The 21,658-nt window shown below is 48.3% G+C and overlaps 1 protein-coding gene across 2 annotated transcripts in view; it reads right to left on the bottom strand.

The window, feature by feature from the left end:
- Nucleotides 1-615: 615 nt before the first annotated feature.
- LOC110496906 (protein TMEPAI) overlaps nucleotides 616-21,658 on the bottom strand; it is a 38,560-nt gene continuing 17,517 nt past the window's right edge. Inside the window, exons 2-4 of one of the 2 annotated variants that reach the window (XM_036953670.2) lie at nucleotides 5,095-5,261; nucleotides 1,855-1,908; nucleotides 616-1,550 (exon numbers count right to left, since the gene is read on the bottom strand). In XM_036953670.2, coding sequence (XP_036809565.2) covers nucleotides 975-1,550; nucleotides 1,855-1,908; nucleotides 5,095-5,261 — 797 coding nt within the window. In that variant the 3' untranslated portion in view covers nucleotides 616-974. Of the gene's footprint in view, nucleotides 1,551-1,839; nucleotides 1,909-5,094; nucleotides 5,262-21,658 lie in introns of both variants that reach the window. The other variant, XM_036953668.2, reaches the window with a different exon arrangement.

Raw genomic sequence — 21,658 nt, 5'->3', positions numbered from 1 at the left:
AGAATTTTAAGCCTTGGGACAATTGAGATATGGATTGTGTATGTGTGCCATTCAGAGGGTGAATGGGCAAGACAAAACAAATGAAGTGCCTTTGAATGGGGTATGGTAAAAGGTGCCTGGCGCACCGGTTTGTGTCAAGAACTACTACTCTGCTGGGTTTTTCACGCTCAACAGTTTTCCGTGTGTATCAAGAATGGTCCACCACCCAAAGGACATCCAGCCAACTTGACACAACGGTGGGAAGCATTGGAGTCAACATGGGCCAACATCCCTGTGGAACGCTTTAGACACCTTGTAGAGTCCATGCCCTGATGAACTGAGGCTCTTCTGAGGGCAAAGGGTGGGGATGCAACTCAATATTAGGAAGTTGTTCCAAATGTTTGGTATACTCAGTGTGTCTTTAAACTGAACTGCCGTGTTGGAGTTAGTTTCAGGGGACGTTAGGCTGGATCAGAGTTGTGGATAATAACAGAAAAATAACCAGTCTTTCAAAACATTTGGAGCCCACATAAACAATCAAACTAGGAGAAGCTTTTAAACAATAAGTTAGGTCAGCTTTTGATTTATGATAATATATCCCGTTGATTTAGCAGAATCGTGGCACTCTGATTCTGATTGAAGGTTTGTGCACTGATCTGGGATTTTTATTTATTTAAGACAATAAAAGCCATAACTTCTATAACTGGGTGTTACAGTCATTCAAATAAAATCAGTGTCAACAATCTTATTTAAATAAATGAAAGCATACAAAAATAAACAAACAAGAAATGAGCTATGAAGCCTTAGTGTTCAAGCAGAAGCCCACAGCTCTTGAATGCCGAACGAAGGAATACAAAAAGAGTGTTTGTAAGCTTGGCTCCTCAGGCTTCTTCATATTGTGCATGGGGAATGCTGAGAGGAGGCCACTCCCCTTCAGGTGAGAGGGGTAGGTCCTGTTTGGTACAGACCAGCTACAACCCCCCCCCCCCCCCCCCTCACACCGGTTTGTCCCTATCCTTCTCTTTGTCCTTGACCTTGCCAGAGCCAGAGGAGCCTGTGGTGGTTGTGCTTTCGTTGCTCATCTGCCTGTCTCTGTCTGTCAGTGTCCTGTCTTTGCTCCCTGTCCACTGGGCGAACGGCTCTTTATTGCTGTACTGGTTCTGGTGGTGAAACACAGAGGATCCTGGGTAGTGACCCATGACCTCACTGTAGGTGGGAGGCAGTCCCTCCATGCGTTCAGTGGCACTGACACCAGCGTTACTGCTGGGGGGTCGAGGGCCACCACTGTGGACGTAAACATGGATCAGGTCGCTGTGGAAGATGGTCCTGTTAGGGGGGGGCCTGATGGATGCTCTGCTCAGCTCCAGCTGCTGCTCTGGGTCTCTTAGCTGTAAGGTACATGGGCCTTTATAGGGCGGCAGCTCCTCCCCATCAGAAAGACAGATGGTGGGCGGCAGGTCAATGTCCTGCTGCAGGTAGGGGTAGGTGGGCTGGAAGCGGCTGAAATGCTCCCGTTGCATAAAGGAGGGAGGGTTGAACCTCTCCTGGGTCGGCCTGGGCCCAAACATCACCTATGGGGGGAGGGGGGGGAGAGTCAGCACCTCAGGGATATAACCAACACTATGGACTGCACTGCACTGTGTAGCAGCATATCAAATCACTAGGCTAAGTAAATATTAACACTATACTTTGAATGTATGTTATCTGATTCAAGTGAGACAGAGAAGCTGCTCTGAATGTGTCAGGGGTCCAGCCATTATGCAATGGAACTCAGTCAACAGCAAAGGGGCTTGCACTGTGTTAACCTATCAAATGACAATGCAAGGTACGCGTAACAACGGTAGACGATCCATGACGTACATTTTTCCCACTCACCTCTGTGGTTTCCTGCTGCATCACCAAACTGTTGGTTGGCCACACACAGCCATCCTGCGATAGAGAGACAGGGACAGAGAGAGAGAGACATAAAGAGAGGGGGAGAAGGAACAGGGGAGAAAGAAAGGGGGATGGAGAGAGGCAGAGGAGAGAGAAAGAGAAGAGGTGGGAGAGAGCAGAGGAGAGAGGAGTAGGAAGAGAGAAAGAGGTAGAGGAGAGGGAAAAAGAGAAGGAGGGAGGAAGAGAGATGTTGATTTATTTTCCATTTTGTACTTTATTTGCACATCGTTACAACACTGTACATAGACATAACATGACATTTGAAATGTCTTTATTATTTTGTAACTTTTGTGAATGTAATGTTTACTGTCAATCTTTATTGTTTATTTCACTTTTGATTATTATCTATTTAATTTGCTTTGGCAATGTAAACATATGTGTCCCATGCAAATAAAGCCCTTTGAATTGAATTGATTTGAGATATTGTTAAAAATCAACCGAGCCCCGTCTGGCAGAAAGTACTGATTAACAGTGCTGTGGCTAGAAGGGGCTGGGGAGCCCCACTGTGGCTGTTCTGTTAGCTTGCTGTGTTTCTAAACAACCTAGTTGGGTTAACCCTGACACCACTGTCTCACTCTCTATCCTTCTAGCTATCTCACTCTCTCTCTCACTGTCTCCCTATCTTTCTAGCTATCTATCTCTCTCACTGTCTCCCTATCCTTCTAGCTATCTCACTCTCTCTCTCTCTGTCTCCCTATCTTTCTAGCTATCTATCTCTCACTGTCTCCCTATCCTTCTAGCTATCTCTCACTGTCTCCCTATCCTTCTAGCTATCTCTCACTCTCTCACTGCAGTCTGCTTTTCTTGTCTGTGTCACAAAAGGCACCCTATTCCCTATGTATGGGCCCCGGTCAAAAGCAGTGCACTACATAGGGAATATGTAGTCATGCCATTTGTGACGGTGTTCTCTCCTCTGCGTTTGGTGTTTAGAAGCCACTTCGGTCTAAATCTACACAGGACCAGCTGGGTTTATCTGCAGTTTGATTACAGTAACATAATGAAAGTCTACGGTAGCTAACGAAGTGAGAGACACAGGGGAAGAGTAGTATTTGGAAATAGGGAAAAAATCTGAATAAGAGAATTCTTGAATTTTGGAATATGCTACAACAGCGTAAAGGCCACCTCCCTCCCTGCATTCTGCCAGCCCATGAAGGAAGCTCAAACAATACCCAGACAACCAGAGACCATTTTGTGGGCAGTGTGCATATAGCCTGTCTTCTCTTGAGAGCCAGGTCTGCTTAGAGTGGCCTTTCTCAATAGCAAGGCTATGCTCACTAAGTCTGTACATAGTCAAACCTGTCCTTAAGTGTGGGTCAGTCACAGTGGTCAGGTATTCTGCCACTGTGTACTCTCTGTTTAGGGCCAGATAACATTCTAGTTTGATCAGTTTTTTGTTGTTGATTCTTTCCAATGTGTCAAATAGTTATGTTTTTGTTCTCTCATGATTTGGTTGGGTCTCATCCATCCATCCATCGATCTATCTCTCTTTCTCTGTCGCTGTCTATATCTGCTCTTTCTTCCTTTCTCTATCATTTCTCTTTCTCTCCAGTCGCTCTCCTCTCCTCAGCAATGGGAGCAGTACACTGCACTATCCTCCCAGCTCCTCCTAACGTCTCCAGCTCCTCCTAGCTCCTCCAGCTCCTTCTAGCTCCTCCTAACTTCTCCAGCTCCTCCTAGTACCTCCTAGCTCCTCCAGCTCCTACGTGCTCCTCCAGCTCCTCCTAGCTTCTCCTAGCTCCTCCAGCTCCTACGTGCTCCTCCAGCTCCTCCTAGCTTCTCCTAGCTTCTCCAGCTCCTACTTGCTCCTCCAGCTCCTCCTAGCGTCTCCTAGCTCCTCCAGCTCCTCCTAGCTTCTCCTAGCTCCTCCTAGCTCCTTCCAGCTTCTCCTAACTTCTCCAGCTTCTACTTGCTCCTCCAGCTACTCCTAGATTCTCTTAGCTCCTCCAGCTTATACTTGCTCCTCCATCTCCTACTTGCTCCTCCAACTCCTCCTTGCTCCTCCTAGCTCCTCCTAGCTCACCATCTCCTCCTAGCTTCTCCAGCTCCTCCTAGCTCCTCCAGCTCCTTCTAGCTCCTCCTAACTTCTCCAGCTCCTCCTAGTACCTCCTAGCTCCTCCAGCTCCTACGTGCTCCTCCAGCTCCTCCTAGCTTCTCCTAGCTCCTCTAGCTCCTACGTGCTCCTCCAGCTCCTCCTAGCTTCTCCTAGCTTCTCCAGCTCCTACTTGCTCCTCCAGCTCCTCCTAGCGTCTCCTAGCTCCTCCAGCTCCTCCTAGCTTCTCCTAGCTCCTCCTAGCTCCTTCCAGCTTCTCCTAACTTCTCCAGCTTCTACTTGCTCCTCCAGCTACTCCTAGATTCTCTTAGCTCCTCCAGCTTATACTTGCTCCTCCATCTCCTACTTGCTCCTCCAACTCCTCCTTGCTCCTCCTAGCTCCTCCTAGCTCACCATCTCCTCCTAGCTTCTCCAGCTCCTCCTAGCTCCTCCAGCTCCTTCTAGCTCCTCCTAACTTCTCCAGCTCCTCCTAGTACCTCCTAGCTCCTCCAGCTCCTACGTGCTCCTCCAGCTCCTCCTAGCTTCTCCTAGCTCCTCCAGCTCCTACGTGCTCCTCCAGCTCCTCCTAGCTTCTCCTAGCTTCTCCAGCTCCTACTTGCTCCTCCAGCTCCTCCTAGCGTCTCCTAGCTCCTCCAGCTCCTCCTAGCTTCTCCTAGCTCCTCCTAGCTCCTTCCAGCTTCTCCTAACTTCTCCAGCTTCTACTTGCTCCTCCAGCTACTCCTAGATTCTCTTAGCTCCTCCAGCTTATACTTGCTCCTCCATCTCCTACTTGCTCCTCCAACTCCTCCTTGCTCCTCCTAGCTCCTCCTAGCTCACCATCTCCTCCTAGCTTCTCCAGCTCCTACTTGCTCCTCCAGCTCCTACTTGCTCATCCATCTCCTCCTAGCTCCTCCAGCTCATCCAGCTCCTCCTAGCTCATCCAGCTCCTACTTGCTTCTCCAGCTCCTACTTGCTCCTCCAGCTCCTCCTAGCTCCTCCATCTCCTCCTAGCTCATCCAGCTCCTCCTTTCTCCTCCTAACTCCTCCAGCTCTGCTCACTGCCCCCAGCCAGAATCATCAATAAAAATGAGGATGAAGCATCATTTGTTAGTTAGACTGGTAGGTAGGTAGGTAAGAAGTTGTGTACTGACGTGCTGCATGTTGACCTGATCCCGCTGTCTGTCCTGGTCGTGGCTGTGTGTCTGTCTGCTAAAGAAGGCCAGGGCAGACAGCCTGTGGTTCAACAGACAGATAATCACCACCACCATCACTGTCATCACCACCATTATGATTACTATCTGAACAAACTCCAGTTCAGCTGAAACAGAGAGAGAAACACAGAGGTTTAATATACATGTCAAATTCCAGTGCACTATATAGAGTATGGTGTAGAATGTTGAAGATTTTGGAGCTAGGTGTTATGCGTCTGACCACGAGAGGGCGACAGAGATAGCACAACCAAACAGACATGTTCACTAATGTTATGAGCGAGAGCGAGAGAGAGAGAGAGAGAGAGAGAGAGAGAGAGAGAGAGAGAGAGAGAGAGAGAGAGAGAGAGAGAGAGGTATATACTGGGTCTATACTGGGGCTGAGGTATATACTGGGTCTATACTTGGGCTGATGTATATACTGGGTCTGAGGTATATACTGGGTCTATACTGGGTCTGAGGGAGAGAGATAGAGATTACTGTTAATTTTTATTGTTTATTTCACTTCAGTATATTATCTACTTCACTTTCTTTAGCGAAGTTAACAAATGTTTCACATGCCAATAAAGCCCCTTGAATTGAATTGAATTGAGAGAAAGATAGAGAGCGAGAAAGAGAGACAGAGAGAGAGGAAGACAGACAGGCAGACTCAGACAGGTAGGCAGACAGACAGAGCAAGAAAGAGAGAGACAGACAGACAGAGAGGGAGAGAGAGGAAGAAAGAGAGAGCGAGAGATTGAGATAGAGATAGAGAAAGTGAGAGACAGAGAGGTATATACTGGGTCTGAGGTATATACTGGGTCTATACTGGGGCTGAGGTATATACTGGGTCTATACTGGGGCTGAGGTATATACTGGGTCTATACTGGGACTGGGTCTGAGGTATACACTGGGTCTATACTGGGGCTGAAGCATATACTGGGTCTATACTGGGGCTGGGGCATATACTGGGTCTGAGGTATATACTGGGTCTGAGGTATATACTGGGGCTATACTGGGGCTCAGGCATATACTGGGTCTATACTGGGGCTGAGGCATAAACTGGGACTGAGGTATATACTGGGGCATATACTGGGTCTATACTGGGGCTGAGATATATACTGGATCTGAGGTATATACTGGGGCTATACTGGGTCTGAGGTATATACTGGGTCTATACTGGGGCTGAGGTATATACTGGGTCTATACTGGGGCTGAAGCATATACTGGGTCTATACTGGGGCTGAGGCATATACTGGGTCTGAGGTATATACTGAGGCTGAGGTATATACTGGGTCTATACTGGGTCTGAAGCATATACTGGGTCTATACTGGGGCTGAGGCATATACTGGGTCTGAGGTATATACTGGGTCTATACTGGGTCTGAGGTATTTACTGGGTCTATACTGGGGCTGAGGTATATACTGGGTCTATACTGGGGCTGAGGTATATACTGGGTCTATACTGGGTCTGAGGCATATACTGGGCCTATACTGGGTCTGAGGTATATACTGGGTCTATACTGGGGCTGAGGTATATACTGGGTCTATACTGGGTCTGAAGCATATACTGGGTCTATACTGGGGCTGAGGCATATACTGGGTCTGAGGTATATACTGGGTCTATACTGGGGCTGAGGCATATACTGGGTCTGAGGTATATACTGAGGCTGAGGTATATACTGGGTCTATACTGGGGCTGAGGCATATACTGGGTCTGAGGTATATACTGGCTCTATACTGGGTCTGAGGTATTTACTGGGTCTATACTGGGGCTGAGGTATATACTGGATCTATACTGGGGCTGATGTATATACTGGGTCTATACTGGGTCTGAGGCATATACTGGGCCTATACTGGGTCTGAGGTCTATACTGGGGCTGAGGTATATAACTGGGTCTGAAGCATATACTGGGTCTATACTGGGTCTGAGGTATATACTGGGTCTATCCTGGGGCTGAGGCATATACTGGGCCTGAGGTATATACTGGGTATATACTGGGGCTGAGGTATATACTGGGTCTATGCTAGGGCTGAGGCATATACTGGGTCTATACTAGGGCTGAGGCATATACTAGGTCTATACTTGGGCTGAGGTATATACTGGGTCTATACTGGGGCTGAGGTATATACTGGGTCTATACTAGGGCTGAGGTATATACTGGGTCTATACTAGGGCTGAGGTATATACTGGGTCTATACTAGGGGCTGAGGTATATACTGGGTCTATACTGGGGCTGAAGCATATACTGGGTCTATACTGGGGCTGAGGCATATACTGGGTCTGAGGTATATACTGAGGCTGAGGTATATACTGGGTCTATACTGGGTCTGAAGCATATACTGGGTCTATACTGGGGCAGAGGCATATACTGGGTCTGAGGTATATACTGGGTCTATACTGGGTCTGAGGTATTTACTGGGTCTATACTGGGGCTGAGGTATATACTGGGTCTATACTGGGTCTGAGGTATATACTGAGGCTGAGGTATATACTGGGTCTATACTGGGTCTGAAGCATATACTGGGTCTATACTGGGGCTGAGGCATATACTGGGTCTGAGGTATATACTGGCTCTATACTGGGTCTGAGGTATTTACTGGGTCTATACTGGGGCTGAGGTATATACTGGATCTATACTGGGGCTGATGTATATACTGGGTCTATACTGGGTCTGAGGCATATACTGGGCCTATACTGGGTCTGAGGTCTATACTGGGGCTGAGGTATATACTGGGTCTATACTGGGTCTGAAGCATATACTGGGTCTATACTGGGTCTGAGGTATATACTGGGTCTATCCTGGGGCTGAGGCATATACTAGGTCTATACTTGGGCTGAGGTATATACTGGGTCTATACTGGGGAAGAGGTATATACTGGGTCTATACTAGGGCTGAGGTATATACTGGGTCTATACTAGGGCTGAGGTATATACTGGGTCTATACTGTATATTTATTTTATTTATTTTTTATTTTTTATTTATTTCACCTTTATTTAACCAGGTAGGCAAGTTGAGAACAAGTTCTCATTTACAATTGCGACCTGGCCAAGATAAAGCAAAGCAGTTCGACAGATACAACGAAACAGAGTTACACATGGAGTAAAACAAACATACAGTCAATAATACAGTATAAACAAGTCTATATACGATGTGAGCAAATGAGGTGAGATAAGGGAGGTAAAGGCAAAAAAAGGCCATGGTGGCAAAGTAAATACAATATAGCAAGTAAAACACTGGAATTGTAGATTTGCAGTGGAAGAATGTGCAAAGTAGAAATAAAAATAATGGGGTGCAAAGGAGCAAAATAAATGAATAAATAAATACAGTAGGGAAAGAGGTAGTTGTTTGGGCTAAATTATAGGTGGGCTATGTACAGGTGCAGTAATCTGTGAGATGCTCTGACAGCTGGTGCTTAAAGCTAGTGAGGGAGATGAGTGTTTCCAGTTTCAAAGAGTTTTGTAGTTTGTTCCAGTCATTGGCAGCAGAGAACTGGAAGGATAGGCGGCGCAAGGAAGAATTGGTTTTGGTGGTGACCAGAGATATACCTGCTGGAGCGCGTGCTAGAGGTGGGAGATGCTATGGTGACCAGCGAGCTGAGATAAGGGGGGACTTTACCTAGCAGGGTCTTGTAGATGACATGGAGCCAGTGGGTTTGGCGACGAGTATGAAGCGAGAGCCAGCCAACGAGAGCGTACAGGTCGCAATGGTGGGTAGTATATGGGGCTTTGGTGACAAAACGGATGGCACTGCATCCAATTTGTTGAGTAGGGTATTGGAGGCTATTTTGTAAATGACATCGCCGAAGTCGAGGATTGGTAGGATGGTCAGTTTTACAAGGGTATGTTTGGCAGCATGAGTGAAGGATGCTTTGTTGAGAAATAGGAAGCCAATTCTAGATGTAACTTTGGATTGGAGATGTTTGGTGTGGGTCTGGAAGGAGAGTTTACAGTCTAACCAGACAGCTAGGTATTTGGAGTTGTCCACGTATTCTAAGTCAGAGCCGTCCAGAGTAGTGATGTTGGACAGGCGGGCAGGTGCAGGCAGTGATCGGTTGAAGAGCATGCATTTAGTTTTACTTGTATTTAAGAGATATTGGAGGCCACGGAAGGAGAGTTGTATGGCATTGAAGCTTGCCTGGAGGGTTGTTAACACAGTGTCCAAAGAAGGGCCAGAAGAATACAGAATGGTGTCGTCTGCGTAGAGGTGGATCAGAGACTCACCAGCAGCAAGAGCGACATCATTGATGTATACAGAGAAGGGAGTTGAATTGAACCCTGTGGCACCCCCATAGAGACTGCCAGAGGCCCGGACAACAGACCCTCCGATTTGACACACTGAACTCTATCAGAGAAGTAGTTGGTGAACCAGGCGAGGCAATCATTTGAGAAACCAAGGCTGTCGAGTCTGCTGATGAGGATGTGGTGATTGACAGAGTCGAAAGCCTTGGCCAGATCAATGAATACGGCTGCACAGTAATGTTTCTTATCGATGGCGGTTAAGATATCGTTTAGGACCTTGAGCGTGGCTGAGGTGCACCCATGACCAGCTCTGAAACCAGATTGCATAGCAGAGAGGGTATGGTGAGATTCAAAATGGTCGGTAATCTGTTTGTTGACTTGGCTTTCGAAGACCTTAGAAAGGCAGGGTAGGATAGATATAGATCTGTAGCAGTTTGGGTCAAGAGTGTCCACCCCTTTGAAGAGGGGGATGACCGCAGCTGCTTTCCAATCTTTGGGAATCTCAGACGACACGAAAGAGAGGTTGAACAGGCTAGTAATAGGGGTGGCAACAATTTCGGCAGATAATTTTAGAAAGAAAGGGTCCAGATTGTCTAGCCCGGCTGATTTGTTGGGGTCCAGATTCTGCAGCTCTTTCAGAACATCAGCTGACTGGATTTGGGAGAAGGAGAAATGGGGAAGGCTTGGGAGAGTTGCTGTGGGGGGTGCAGTGCTGTTGACCGGGGTAGGGGTAGCCAGGTGGAAAGCATGGCCAGCCGTAGAAAAATGTTATTGAAATGTTCAATTATAGTGGATTTATCAGTGGTGACAGTGTTTCCTATCTTCAGTGCAGTGGGCAGCTGGGAGGAGGTGTTCTTATTCTCCATGGACTTTACAGTGTCCCAGAACTTTTTTGAGTTAGTGTTGCAGGAAGCAAATGTCTGCTTGACAAAGATAGCCTTGGCTTTTCTAACTGTGTATAATGGTTTCTAGCTTCCCTGAAAAGCTTCATATCACGGGGGCTATTCGATGCTAATGCAGAACGCCATAGGATGTTTTTGTGTTGGTTAAGGGCAGTCAGGTCTGGGGAGAACCAAGGGATATACCTGTTCCTGGTTCTAAATTTCTTGAATGGGGCATGCTTATTTAAGATGGTTAGGAAGGCATTTAAAATATAACCAGGCATCCTCTACTGAGGGAATGAGATCAATATCCTTCCAGGATACCCCGGCCAGGTCGATTCGAAAGGCCTGCTCGCTGAAGTGTTTCAGGGAGCGTTTGACAGTGATGAGTGGAGGTCGTTTGACCGCTGACCCTTTACGGGTGCAGGCAATGATGCAGTGATCGCTGAGATCTTGTTTGAAGACAGCAGAGGTGTATTTAGAGGGCAAGTTGGTTAGGATGATATCTATGAGGGTGCCCGTGTTTACGGCTTTGGGGAGGTACTCCGTAGGTTCATTGATAATTTATGTGAGATTGAGGGCATCAAGCTTAGATTGTAGGATGGCTGGGGTGTTAAGCATGCTCCAGTTTAGGTCGCCTAGCAGCACGAGCTCTGAAGATAGATGGGGGGCAATCAGTTCACATATGGTGTCCAGAGCACAGCTGGGGGCAGAGGGTGGTCTATAGCAGGTGGCAACGGTGAGAGACTTGTTTTTAGAGAGGTGGATTTTTAAAAGTAGAAGTTCAAATTGTTTGGGTACAGACCTGGATAGTAGGACAGAACTCTGCAGGCTATCTTTGCAGTATATTGCAACACCGCCCCCTTTAGCAGTTCTATCTTGTCTGAAAATGTTGTAGTTAGGGATGAAAATTTCAGAATTTTTGGTGGTCTTCCTAAGCCAGGATTCAGACACAGCTAGAACATCCGGGTTGGCAGAGTGTGCTAAAGCAGTGAATAAAACAAACTTAGGGAGGAGGCTTCTAATGTTAACATGCATGAAACCAAGGCTATTACGGTTACAGAAGTCATCAAAAGAGAGCGCCTGGGGAATAGGAGTGGAGCTAGGCACTGCAGGGCCTGGATTCACCTCTACATCACCAGAGGAAAAGAGGAGGAGTAGGATAAGGGTACGGCTAAAAGCAATGAGAATTGGTCGTCTAGAATGTCTGGAACAGAGAGTAAAAGGAGGTTTCTGGGGGCGATAAAATAGCTTCAAGGTATAATGTACAGACAAAGGTATGGTAGGATGTGAATACAGTGGAGGTAAACCTAGGTATTGAGTGATGATGAGAGAGATATTGTCTCTAGAAACATCATTGAAACCAGGAGATGTCATCGCATGTGTGGGTGGTGGAACTAATAGGTTGGATAAGGTATAGTGAGCAGGACTAGAGGCTCTACAGTGAAATAAGCCAATAAACACTAACCAGAACAGCAAGGGACAAGGCATATTGACATTAAGTCTAAGTTGACACTTAGTTGAGTGATCAAAAGGGTCCAGTGAGTAGTGAGGTTGGTTGGGGTCACGGCGATTCAGACAGCTAGCCGGGCCATCGGTAGCAAGTTAGCACAGGATGGAGGTCTGTTTTTAGCCACCTAGTGCGTTTCTGTCGGTAGAATTAGTGGGGTTCCGTGTGGTAGAGGGGATCAATCCAATTCGCCAAAAAAAAAATAGATATAGTTAGAGAGGCCCAAGAAAAAAGAAAAAAAAATGTCCGATAGGTCTATTCAGATAGCAGCCGGTTAAGACAGCTAACGATTAGCGGGATGCAGATGGGCGTTCAGGTAACGTCGCGACGGAGGAGCCAGCTGGATAACTCCCTCGGGCAGATAACGTCGGTAGTCAAGTTGTGAGGGCCCGGTGGGGCTCCGCGTTGGCAGTAAAACGGGTCCGGATAGGTGATTGTAGCCCAGGAGTGACTGATGGAACTCTTCAGCTGGCTAGCTCTGGAATAATTTATGTTTGCTCCGGAATCGACGTAAGCCGATAGTCACATGGATAGCAGCTAGCTAGCTGCGAGATACAGGTATAAATGTCCAGAGCTTGCGGTTGAAATCCGGGGACATGGAGAGAAAAATAGGTCCCGTATGTTCCGGTCCGAGCCACGCCGTACAAAACTGGCGATAGATTTTAGAGATAAAGGATAGCTGATGACCACAAACCGTGGTTAGCTGAATACTAACGATTAGCCAGTAAAGAAGTTAAATAGCTTCTGGCTAGCTTCTGGCTAGCTTCTGGTTAGCTTCTATGGAAGATTACAGATTTGAGGTAAATAATACTTTCTTTTTTATATAAATTGGTGAGGCGGGTTGCAGGAGAGTGTTTTGAAGATGAGTTTGTGGAAAATAAAAAAAAATGTATAAAAAGGTATGCGAGGAAAATTATATATATATATATACGGGACACGACAAGACGAGGACAAAAGACTGACTGCTATGCCATCTTGGTGACTCAAGTATATACTGGGTCTATACTGGGTCTGAGATATATACTGGGTCTATATTGGGTCTGAGGTATATACTGGGTCTGAGATATATACTGGGTCTATACTGGGTAGAGGTCGACCGATTATGATTTTTCAAAGCCGATACCGATACCGATTATTGGAGGCCCAAAAAAGCTGATACCGATTAATCAGACGATTTTAACAAATGTATTTATTTAGAATAATGACAATTACAACAATACTGAATGAACACTTATTTTAACTTAATATAATACATCAATAAAATCAATTTAGCCTCAAGTAAATAATGAAACATGTTCAATTTGGTTTAAATAATGCAAAAACAAAGTGTTGGAGAAGAAAGTAAAAGTGCAATATGTGCTATGTAAGAAAGCTAACTGTTCAGTTCCTTGCTCAGAACATGAGAACATATGAAAGCTGGTGGTTCATTTTAACATGAGTCTTCAATATTCCCAGGTAAGAAGTTTTAGGTTGTAGTTATTATAGGAATTATAGGACAATTTCCCTCTATACCATTTTAATTTCATTAACCTCTGACTATTGGATGTTGTTATAGGCACTTTAGTATTGCCAGTGTAACAGTATAGCTTCCGTCCCTCTCTGGGCTCGAACCAGCAACACAACGACAACAGCCACCATCGAAGCAGCGAGGGGAACAACTACTAGAAGGCTCAGAGCGAGTGACGTTTGAAATGCTATTAGCGCGCACCCCGCTAACTAGCCAGCCATTTCACTTCGGTTACACCAGCCTCATCTCGGGAGTTAATAGGCTTGAAGTCATAAACAGAGCAATGCTTGATGCACAACGAAGAGCTGCTGGCAAAACGCACGAAAGTGCTGTTTGAATGACTGTTTACGCGCCTGCTTCTGCCTACCACCGCTCAGTCAGATACTTAGATACTTGTATGCTTGTATGCTCAGTCAGATTATATGCAACGCAGGACACGCTAGATAATATCTAGTAATATCATCAACCATGTGTAGTTAACTAGTGATTATGATTGATTGATTTTTATAAGATAAGTTTAATGGTATATACTGGGGCTGGGTATCCTGTGTAGGTATATACTGGGGCTGGGTATCCTGTGTAGGTATATACTGGGGCTGGGTATCCTGTGTGGGTATATATTTGGGGCTGGGTATCCTGTGTGGGTATATATTTGGGGCTGGGTATCCTGTGTGGGTATATATTTGGGGCTGGGGATTCTGTGTGGGTATATACTGGGGCTGTGTATCCTGTGTGGGTATATATTTAGGGCTGGGTATCCTGTGTAGGTATATACTGGGGCTGGGTATATTTGGGGCTGGGGACCCTGTGTAGGTATATATTTGGGGCTGGGGATCCTGTGTGGGTATATATTTGGGGCTGGGTATCCTGTGTAGGTATATACTGGGGCTGGGTATCCTGTTTGGGTATATATATTTGGGGCTGGGTATCCTGTGTGGGTATATATTTGGGGCTGGGGATCCTATGTGGGTATATACTGGGGCTGGGGACCCTGTGTGGGTATATATTTGGGGCTGAGGATCCTGTGTGGGTATATATTTGGGGCTAGGGATCCTGTGTGGGTATATATTTGGGGCTGGGTATCCTGTGTGGGTATATATTTGGGGCTGGGGATCCTGTGTGGGTATATACTGGGGCTGTGTATCCTGTGTGGGTATATATTTAGGGCTGGGTATCCTGTGTATGTATATACTGGGGCTGGGTATATTTGGGGCTGGGTATCCTGTTTGGGTATATATTTGGGGCTGGGGATACTGTGTGGGTATATACTGGGGCTGGGGACCCTGTGTAGGTATATATTTGGGGCTGGGGATCCTGTATGGGTATATACTGGGGCTGGGTATCCTGTGTGGGTATATATTTGGGGCTGGGTATCCTGTGTAGGTATATACTGGGGCTGGGTATCTTGTTTGGGTATATATATTTGAGGCTGGGTATCCTGTGTGGGTATATATTTGGGGCTGGGGATCCTGTGTGGGTATATACTGGGGCTGGGGACCCTGTGTGGGTATATATTTGGGGCTGGGGATCCTGTGTGGGTATATATTTGGTGCTGGGAATCCTGTGTGGGTATATATTTGGGGCTGGGGATCCTGTGTGGGTATATATTTGGGGCTGGGGATCCTGTGTGGGTAAAAACTGGGGCTGGGGATCCAGTGTCGGTATATACTGTGGCTGGGGAGCCAGTGTGGGTAAATAATGTGGCTGGGGAGCTAGTGTGGGTAAATACTGGGGCTGGGGATCCAGTTTGGGTAAATACTGGGGCTGGGGATCCTGTGTGGGTATATACTGGGGCTGGGGCTCCTGTGTGGGTATATACTGGGGCTGGGGATCCAGTGTGGGTAAATACTGGGGCTGGGGTTCCAGTGTGGGTAAATACTGGGGCTGGGGATCCTGTGTGGGTATATATTTGGGGCTGGGGACCCTGTGTAGGTATATATTTGGGGCTGGGGATCCAGTGTGGGTATATATTTGGGGCTGGGGATCCTGTGTGGGTAAATACTGGGGCTGGGGATCCAGTGTGGGTAAATACTGGGGCTGGGGCTCCAGTGTGGGTAGATACTGGGGCTGGGGGTCCAGTGTGGGTAAATACTGGGGCTGGGGGTCCAGTGTGGTTAAATACTGGGGCTGGGGGTCCAGTGTGGGTAAATACTGGGGCTGGGGCTCCAGTGTGGGTAAATACTGGGGCTGGGGATCCAGTGTGGGTAAATACTATGGCTGGGGATCCAGTGTGGGTATATACTGGGGCTGGGGGTCCTGTGTGACTCAGGTGGTAGAGAAACCCCCTCTCCACCCTAGGCGCGTCATCAGAGCATGGCTGTCCGGAGTGTTTACGGACATATTCAATCTCTCTCTATCCCAGTCTGTTGTCCCCACTTGCTTCAAGATGTTCACCATTGTTTCTCTACCCAAGCAAGTTTAGAAAACCAAGGTGACTGAACGAAATGACTATCGCCCCACAGCACTCCTCAGTCATCATGAAGTGCTTTGAGAGTCTAATCAAGGCCCATATCACCTCCACCTTGCTCGACGCCCTAGAGTAAACCCTCTACAATTTGCATATCGCCCCAACAGATCCACGGACGACGCATTCTCCATCACACTGCACACTGCCCTATCTCATCTGGACAAGAGGACCTACAGTATGTAAGAATGCTGTGAATCGACTGCAGCTCAGCCATCAACAACATAGTGCCCTCCAAGCTCATCACTAAGCTAAGGACCCTAGGTCTAATCCCCGCCCTGTGCAAATGGGTCCTGGACTTCCTGATGGGTGGTGAAGGTATGCAACACCACTTTCACCATACACAATTCAGGTCAACGCAAGCGTCTGGCTTATTAAAGGAATATGGAGCTGGCTGGCGAACGTGTGTGCGCGTGTGTGTACGTGTGTCTTGGAGAATGCAGCAGGAGAGGAGAGGCATTACATAACTTCTTTATGTGAGCTCAGATACTGAGAAAAGTACACACATACACACGCACGCACATACGCACACACGCACATACACACACACAGAGTGAACCTGGCTGAGGCTCTGTTTAGGCTGCAGAATCAGATCTATATTTCATGAAACCATTTTCTGTTTCCTCTCTTAGGCCTGCCGTTTCATAACAGAAGGAAAACAGCTGTGCTCTCACGATCTGACCGGATAGGAGGGAGGGAGGGAAACCAAGTCAGTTGCATAACTGAATGTATTCAACCGAAATGTGTCTACCGCATTTAACCCAAACCCTCTGAATCAGAGAGGTGCAGGTGGGCTGTACGTCATTGGCGCCCAGGGAGCTGTCGTTTTGAGGGTTAACTGCCTTGTTTTGAGGTTTAACTGCTTTGTTTTAGGGGTAATTGCCTTGTTTTGAGGTTTAACTGCCTTGTTTTGGGGTTAACTGCCTTGTTTTGGTGGTTAACTGCCTTGTTTTGAGGTTTAACTTCCTTGTTTTGAGGGTTAACTTCCTTGTTTTTAGGGTTAACTTCCTTGTTTTGGGGGTTAACTGCCTTGGAGAAAGGGTGATCTGAGGGGGGATGAGGGAGAGGAGAAGGGGAGATCTGAGGGGGGGAAGGAGGGGAGAAGGGGAGATCTGAGGAGGGAGAGAAGGGGAGATCTGAGGGGGAGGAGGGAGAGGAGAAGGGAAGATCTGAGGGGGGAAGATGGAAAGGAGCCAGGGTGATCTGACAGGGGAGGAGGGAGGGAGGGAGAGTGAGGAAGCCCAGGACTGGAGGCTGAGACTGGAGAGGAGGAGACTGAGACAGCCAAACACAGCCAGCTAGCTGTATGCCTCCAAACCCTCTACCGCCACATATCACCCTGTGACACACAGTCACACACAGTCACACACACTAAAACGTCCCAAAAATCCCCCATGCAAAACTGCACACACACACAGACAAATTGTACCTAAAATGTCCCTGCCAAACCTCGACTGTCTACCACATGTTTAATGTGAAACGGAAATGCCAAACTTCAACCCACATTGCCATGTAACGGGATCATCTTATAAGGGGGAGGCCATGCAGACAGGCAAACAGACAGACGGGCAGGCAGACTTCCAGACAGACAGACAGGTAGGCAGACAGTCAGACAGGTAGGCAGACAGTCAGACAGACAGACAAGCAGAAAGACAAGCAGACAGAAAAGCGAGTCCTCATATCATCATGACTGTGCTGCTTTAGTAAACTAGTTTATTCTCCTTTCTACCCCTTCCCTCCCCAATGAGACAGACTGAGGAACAGGACTGAGATCACCTTACCACATGCTAACCTCAACCTTGCATCCTAAATAACCAACCAGCCTTACAACCACATATTGGTTTGCATAAATAATAACAGAGTAGCAGCAGTGTGTGTGTGTGTGTGGGGGGGGGGGGGGGGGGGGGTAGAAAGGGGGCAATGGAAATGGTCTGGTTAGCCATTTGATTAGCTGTTCCGGTGTCTTACGGCTTGGGGGTAGAAGCTGTTTAAAGGCCTCTTGGACCTAGACTTGGCGCTCCGGTACCGCTTACCATGCAGTAGCAGAGAGAACAATCTATGACTAGGGTGGCTGGAGTCCATTTTTAGGGCCTTCCTCTGACACCGCCTGGTATAGAGGTCCTGGATGGCAGGAAGCTTGGCACCGGTGATGTACAGGGCCGTACGAACTACCCTCTGTAGTGCATTGCGGTTGGAGGCTGAGCAGTTGCAATACCAGGCAGTAATGCAACCCTTCAGGATGCTCTCGATGGTGCAGCTGTAAAACCTAGAGAGGATCTGAGGACCAATGCCAAATCTTTTCAGTCTCCTCAGGGGGAATAGGTTTTGTCGTGCCCTCTTCACGACTGTCTTGGTGTGTGTCACGCCCTGACCTTAGAGAGCTGTTTTTTTTCTCTATTTGGTTAGGTCAGGGTGTGATGTGGGGTGGGCATTCTATTTTTTGTTTTCTAGGTTTCTTTATTTCTATGTTTTGGCCGGGTATGGTTCTCAACCAGGGACAGCTGTCTATCGTTATCTCTGATTGGGAATCATACTTAGGTAGCCCTTTTTCCCTCCTTCAGTGTGGGTAGTTAAATTTGTGGCACTTAGCCCTGTAGCTTCTCTGTTTTTTCTTTCGTTTGTTGTTTTGTTGGCGACATTTTAAAATAAAATGTACGCTCACCACGCTGCACTTTGGTCTACTTCCAACGACACCCATGACAGAACTACCCACCACCAAAAGACCAAGCAGCGTGCACTAACCTGGAGGACGAGCTGGACCGGGGAGGAGAGAATGGCAGGGGACAAGACCCGGTCACGGAAGCCCGAGAGGCAGCTCCAAAAAAAATTGCCGGGGCACACGGGGAGATTGGCGGAGTCGGAGATTAGACCTGAGCCAACTCCCCGTGCTTACCGTGGGGAGCATGTGACTGGTCAGGCACCGTGTTATGGGGTGCGCACGGTGTCTCGAGTGAGCATTCACAGGCCGGTGTGCTCTGTGCCAGCGTCCCACATTTGCCGGGTGGAAGTGGGCATCCAGCCAGAACGGGTTGTGCCAGCTCTGCGCTCGAGACCGCCAGTGCGCCTTCACGGCTCAGTGTATCCGATGCCCGCCGCACGGACGAGGCCTCGTATGTGTCTCCCCAGCCTGGTGAGTCCTGTGCCTGCTGCACAAACGAGGCCTCCAGTGATGATCCATGGCACGAAGCCTCCAGTGATGATCCATGGCACGAAGCCTCCAGTGATGATCCATGGCCTCCAGTCCAGAGCCTCCAGTCCGGAGCCTCCAGCGAGGCCTCAAGTCCGGAGCCTCCAGCGACGGCCTCCAGTCCGGAGCCTCCAGCAACGGCCTCCAGTCCGGAGCCTCCAGCGACGGCCTCCAGTCCGGAGCCTCCAGCGACGGCCTCCAGTCCGGAGCCTCCAGCGACTGCCTCCAGTCCGGAGCCTCCAGCGACTGCCTCCAGTCCGGAGCCTCCAGCGACGGCCTCCAGTCCGGAGCCTTCAGCGACGGCCTCCAGTCCGGAGCTTCCAGCGACGGCCTCCAGCGATGGCCTCCAGTCCGGAGCCTCCAGCGACATCCTTCAGTCTGGAGCCTCCAGCGACGGCCTCCAGTCAGAAACTTCCAGCTGCGAGGGTGCCCAGTCCGAGGCCCGCAGCGAGGGTCCCCAGTCCGGGGCCCGCAACGAGGTTCCCCAGTCCGGGGCCCGCAACGAAGGTCCCCAGTCCGGGGCCCGCAGAGAGGGTCCCCAGTCCGGGGTCGGCGGCGAGGGTCCCCACACCAGAGGCGCCAAAGCGGGGTGAGCCAGAGGTGGAGCGGGGTCTACGTCCTGCACCAGAGCCACCACCGTGGATAGATGTGCCCACCCGGACCCTCCCCTATAGGTTCAGGTTTTGCGGCCAGAGTCCGCACCTTTGGGGGGGGGGGGGGGGGGGGGGTACTGTCACGCCCTGACCTTATTTCTCTATTTGGTTAGGTCAGGGTGTGATGTGGGTTGGGCATTCTATTTTTTGCTTTAAGAAAATGTAAGCTCACCACGTTGCACTTTGATCTACTTCCAACGACACCTCTGACAGTCTGCTTGGACCATGTTAGTTTGTTGGTGATGTGGACACCAAGGAACTTGAAGCTCTCAACCTGCTCCACCACAGCCCCGTCGATGAGAATGGGGGAGTGCTCGGTTCTCCTTTTCCTGTAGTCCACAATCATCTCCTTTGTCTTGATCATGTTGAGGGAGAGGTTGTTGTCCTTGCACCACACGGTCAGGTCTCTGACCTCCCCCTATAGGCTGTCTCACTGTTGTCGGGGATCAGGCCTGTTGTGTCATCAGCAAACTTAATGATGGTGTTGGGAGTCGTGCCTGGCTGTGCAGTCATGAACAGGGAGCACAGGAGGGGACTGAGCACGCACCCCTGATGGGCCCCCGTGTTGAGGATCAGAGTGGCGGATGTGTTGTTACCTACCCTCACCACCTGGGGGCGGCCCGTCAGGAAGTCCAGGATCCAGTTGCAGAGGGAGGTGTTTAGTCCCAGGGTCCTTAGCTTAGTGATGAGCTTTGAGGGCACTATGGTGTTGTACGCTGAGCTGTAGTCAATGAATAGCATTCTTACATAGGTGTTCCTTTTGTCCAGGTGGGAAAGGGCAGTGTGGAGTGCAATAGAGATTGCACTGTGGATCTGTAGGTGCGGAATGCACATTAGAGTGGGTCTAGGGTTTCTGGGATAATGGTGTTGATGTGAGCCATGACCAGCCTTTCAAAGCATTTCATAGCTACAGACGTGAGTGCTACGGGTCAGTAGTCATTTAGGCAGTTTACCTTGGGAACAGGCACTAAGGTGGTGGTGGTGTGCTTACAACATGTTGGTATTGCAGACTCGGAAAGGGAGAGGTTGAAAATGTCAGTGAAGACACTTGCCAGATGGTCAGCGCATGCTCGGAGTACACGTCCTGGTAATCCGTCTGGCCCCGCAGCCTTGTGTATGTTGACCTATTTAAAGGTCTTACTCACATCGGCTGCGGAGAGCGGGATCACACAGTCGTCCGGAACAGCTGATCAAATCAAATCAAATTTTACAGGGGGTACCAGTACAGAGTCAATGTACGAGGGCATCGGTTAGTTGAGGTAGTACATACATGTAGGTAGAGTTATTGAAGTGACGATGCACAGATGACAACAGAAAGTAAAGTAAAGAAGGAGGGGGGGGCAATTCAAATAGTCTGGGTAGCCATTTGATAAGATGTTCAGGAGTATTATGGCTTGGGGATAGAATCTGTTTAGAAGCCTCTTGGACCTAGACTTGGCGCTCCGGTACCGCTTGCCATGCGGTAGCAGAGAGAACAGTCTATGAATAGGGGGGCTGGAGTCTTTGGCAATTTTTAGGGCCTTCCTCTGACACCGCCTGGTATAGAGGTCCTGGATGGCAGGAAGCTTGGCTCCAGTGATGTACTTGGCTGTTCACACTACCCTCTTTAGTGCCTTCCGGTCGGAGGCCGAGCAGTTGCCATACTAGGCAGTGAAACAACCAGTCAGGATTAGAGGTCGACCGATTATGATTTTTCAACGCCGATACCGATTATTGGAGGACAAAAAAAGCCGATACCGATTAATCGGTCGATTTTTAACATCTATCTATCTATCTATCTATCTATCTATATATATATATATATATATATATATATATATATATATATATATATATACACACATTTTTGTAATAATGACAATTGCAACAACAATACTGAATGAACACTTTTATTTTAACTTAATATAATACATATTATGGGCTTTTGGATGGGTGTTCTTAAGGTGATCCCACAGGTTGGTGGTATTTTTTGATTTAGCCGTTGCTGACCCCATGCTTACATCTTTATCAAAAATAAGACACCTTGCTTTCCCTGGTGCCAATTCCATGTAATAGTCCCACACTGGTGCTCTGCTTTTCTCTG

This window comes from Oncorhynchus mykiss, chromosome 18, assembly GCF_057628025.1.
Source record: "Oncorhynchus mykiss isolate SJ-2025 chromosome 18, ASM5762802v1, whole genome shotgun sequence".
Classification (NCBI taxonomy): domain Eukaryota; kingdom Metazoa; phylum Chordata; class Actinopteri; order Salmoniformes; family Salmonidae; genus Oncorhynchus; species Oncorhynchus mykiss.
This window is presented reverse-complemented; position numbering and strand designations above follow the sequence as displayed.